The 3,824-nt window shown below is 35.4% G+C and overlaps 1 protein-coding gene across 1 annotated transcript; it reads left to right on the top strand.

Moving 5' to 3' along the window:
* The first annotated feature begins 817 nt into the window (after positions 1-817).
* Positions 818-3,554, top strand: LOC129884790 (transcription factor DUO1). Its single transcript, XM_055959074.1, has 3 exons — positions 818-1,174; positions 1,840-2,083; positions 2,872-3,554. The coding sequence occupies exons 1-3, from the start codon at positions 999-1,001 to the stop codon at positions 3,373-3,375; spliced, it is 924 nt and encodes a 307-aa protein (XP_055815049.1). The 5' UTR covers positions 818-998; the 3' UTR covers positions 3,376-3,554.
* The last annotated feature ends 270 nt before the right edge of the window (positions 3,555-3,824 follow it).

The following is a 3,824-nucleotide window of genomic DNA, read 5'->3' as shown; positions in this document are numbered from 1 at the left end:
AAATATTTTTCTTCGAAAATAAGTTGGTTTCTAACTTATTTTCTCATATTTTATTGGTGAATGAAAAATATTTTTCAAAAAATATTTTATAGTATTTGGTTGGTGAATAAAAATATTTTTCATAAAATATCTTTTATTTTTGCCTAGAGAATAGAAAATACTTTCTAGGAAAATAGTTTCTGACCAGAAACCAACCCAAATAATTGATCTAGGATATGACCCCGACATTCGAATCGGGACAAGACCCCAACAATCGATCCAAGAATCAATTTCGACCTCGGACCCGGCATTCGACCTCGACACCCGATCTCAAAAGAATGTCACATTTTTATAGTATATAAAAAATATTAGACAGTATATTGACCTGACGGAAATATACATAGCAAATAAGTTAAATACTCTACCTTGTAATCCTTTCTCTCATTTCTCTTCCCCCACCTCTCACCTTTCATGTATTCTCTCCGTTCTAATTTATGTAACGTGATATTACTTGATACGAAGTTTTTTTTTTAAAAAAAGAAAGATGAAATTTGTGATCTAATATTAGTCATATATATTTGTGTGGCTATAAATTATTCATGAATTATTAAAAATTAAATTGTTACAAAACATAAAAACGTGTTTCATTTGAGATTGATAAAAAGAAAAGTGACTCATATAAATTGGGATAGATGAAATAATAATTACATTTTTTATATATATAATAATAAAAGTATACAACAATCAAATTATGGGCATTATAGTAATTTTACTCCCACGTTTAATTTTTCTTTTTATCCCTTTATCCCACATTTGAATTCGACAGAAAAATAGGGAACTGGGCTAAATGGTGGGAAGATAGTGCCTACAACCGCCTTAACTGTCACTACCCACAATCTGATTAAATAAACCAAAAAAAAAAAAAAAAGAATCGAACTTTAAATCTGCAGAAAAAAGATCGAAAGCAGAGATAATTTGATTAACTTCTGATCATAAAGATTTGGTTTTGTTAAGTGAAAATGAGTGAGATAAAGAAAGGGCCATGGAAAGAGGAAGAAGATCAAGTGTTGATTAAGCATGTGAAGAAGTATGGTCCAAGAGACTGGAGCTCCATTCGATCCAAAGGTCTTTTACAGCGTACTGGAAAGTCTTGTCGTCTTCGTTGGGTCAATAAACTTCGACCCAACTTGAAAAAGTAAACTTTTACTCTTGTTTCTCTGTTTCTTGCATTTCTCTGTTTTGGGTTTTTTAGTTGGGGGTTGGGAAACTGGGGGAATAAACTGTTAGTGGGTTTCTTGAAGAAACAGTTTTTTCCTTCTTAGAATTGTAAATTTGATATCTTTTGTTTATTGGGTTTGAGGAAAAGTGGGGATTTCTTGTTGCATTGCTTGCAAATTGAGTTTTTTGCTATGGGTTTGCTTTTGAGTTTGTTAAAATTGCAGAGTTTGTGGAGTTTCTGTTCTGTGTTGATGCATTTTCATCGAGGGGTTCCTTTTGTTGAGGTTGGGAAATGGGAAATAAGGGGCTTCTTTGTTTCTGCTTCTTTTTCCTTCTTCGAATTCGCCAATTTGCTGGTGTTCTGTGTAAATTTTGTTCTATGTTGAAGTATGTCCATGGAGTTGTTTGTTGTTTTCCCTCTGTTTCTTTCTGAGATAGATTCCTTCTCCTTGTTGTTGTAAATTCACTTTAAGTTGTTGTCATTTGATGGAGAATTCAAAAGTTGAGATTTGCTGTTATAGTATTGATGATTTGCAATGCATATCATATGTTTGTTATTATGCTTAGTTCTAGTATGTACTTGATGAAAAGAAGTTGATACCTCTTCTGTTTTGTTCACTTTCTTTTCTTTTGTGTGAGAAGTGGAGTGAAGTTTTCAGCAGAAGAGGAGAGGACTGTGATTGAACTTCAGGCACAATTTGGGAACAAATGGGCTAGAATTGCTACATATATGCCTGGAAGAACTGACAATGATGTCAAGAATTTTTGGAGTAGCCGGCAGAAGAGATTGGCTAAGATTCTGCGGACCTCAGTGCCACAGCCAAGTAAACCACAAAAGAATATCAACAAAGAAGTCCCTCTTCTCCCAAAAGTTCCCACAGTAGAGGTAATTTACTCTTCTTGTCATCCTTACAATACTATCTGGTTTATCATCTTTTCCTCAAAATGGGCTCTTTTCTTTCAGTAAAGGTTCTGCTTTCTGTTAGTTTCAGAATTGATGTGAATTTGGTCTCGGTGGAATGTATGTATTTGGTAATGTTGTCGAAGAACAGGTTGCTTTCGTTGTCATTACGTTTTAGGATAGCAATGTTCATAATTCCTGCATTCCTTGGATCCAAACTGCCTCTTTTTCCTTCTACGTTAGTAAAATGTCCCGAAAAGGAAGGTCCTCGATTCCAAAATTTGTGATCCCCAAAGAATGGATCTTTTTCTGCAATTCTTTTGATTTTCTTTTTTCTTTTTTTTTTTCCTTTAATCATTATAAATAATAAATAATTTATGGTGTTCGAAGTCTCGTTCCCCTCGCCCACATGAGCATTGAATGTTAAGGAAAGAAGAACAAAATTGTCTTGCTTTCGTTAGTTTCGACAACATTTTTCCTGTTTATAGATCACTAATGTCACACACTAGTGTTGTCAAGATCCCATCAAATGTACATGTGAAAACTTTATGGACCTTGTACCCCTCAGCTTCTGCATTTGTAGTCAGTTTGTGATAGCATAGTCAAAACTTCTTAAGATGATATAGAAAGAAACATTGTTTTAAGCTATAATTGTAGTGTTCTTACTCTTTCAACCATCCAGAGGTTGTATGTTTATGCCTTTTCACCAAATAATTATCTCCATTGTTCTCTCCTTTCAGTTTGTTGATTGGATTCTCTGTTTGAATTTTCAGGCGCCAAAATTGAACTCATTCGCAGAGGAAAGACCTTTGGTTGTGTCCCAGTATTGCTCATCATCCTATACAAATAGCTTTGACACAACCAACATGGTCCCATTGCCAGAGCTAGTGAATTCAACTTCACTTCCTTTTGAGCAAGAACTGCTTCCACTTGAATTCACTCCCAATGAGAAGAGAGCCTGCATGTGGCCGCAGTTTCCGCTCCCTTTTCCTCAAATTCCAGTCCAAAAAAACTTTGATCAACCACTTGAACATCAAGAATTACCCATGAAACTTGAGGACACTGACTTCTTAGATTATTTTGGGCAGCTCAGTGCTTCTGATATAGGAAATGTGCAAGCCCCTCTTGCACCATCATGTTCAGGACAGCAGAGAAGCTCTGAGATTGCTGTGAAGAGAGAAATAGAGTACCCCCTTACCCCAGATAGCTTCATCGATGACTTCCCCATGGACATGTTCGATTTTATTGATCCACTGCCAAGCCCATCCGAATGGTGATTAGTCTATTAATTCAGATTGGAAGAAAGGAAATTGTTACTAGCTTGTACGACAGATACGTAGTGATCTATGCAATATGATTGCCATAATAGCTATTTCTTTGTATGACACAAATTTGACCTAGTGCTTAACTGTTTCTAACAACTGTTCATCTACTACATTGATTACCTTGTGTTCTATTTATCGTGTTTTTTACTCTCTGCAATAAAAAGGAAAATATATGTTGAAAATATATATCGTCAAAAGACCTACAGACCGTAGGTCACTCCGATAGTTTTAAATCAGGGGTATTTTGTACTTTCCCCACTCGTTTAACTCCTAAACTACGACGTTCTGTAACTACTCAAACCCTTCAAACACTTCCCTTTCCCTCCTAACCTTCTAAAAATTCATCCAAGGCATCAAAGTTTCCTCTCAAGGTTTCTTCTCCAAATCAAGGCTAGGGTTTC

Source organism: Solanum dulcamara, chromosome 4, assembly GCF_947179165.1.
Source record: "Solanum dulcamara chromosome 4, daSolDulc1.2, whole genome shotgun sequence".
Classification (NCBI taxonomy): Eukaryota; Viridiplantae; Streptophyta; class Magnoliopsida; order Solanales; family Solanaceae; genus Solanum; species Solanum dulcamara.
This window is presented reverse-complemented; position numbering and strand designations above follow the sequence as displayed.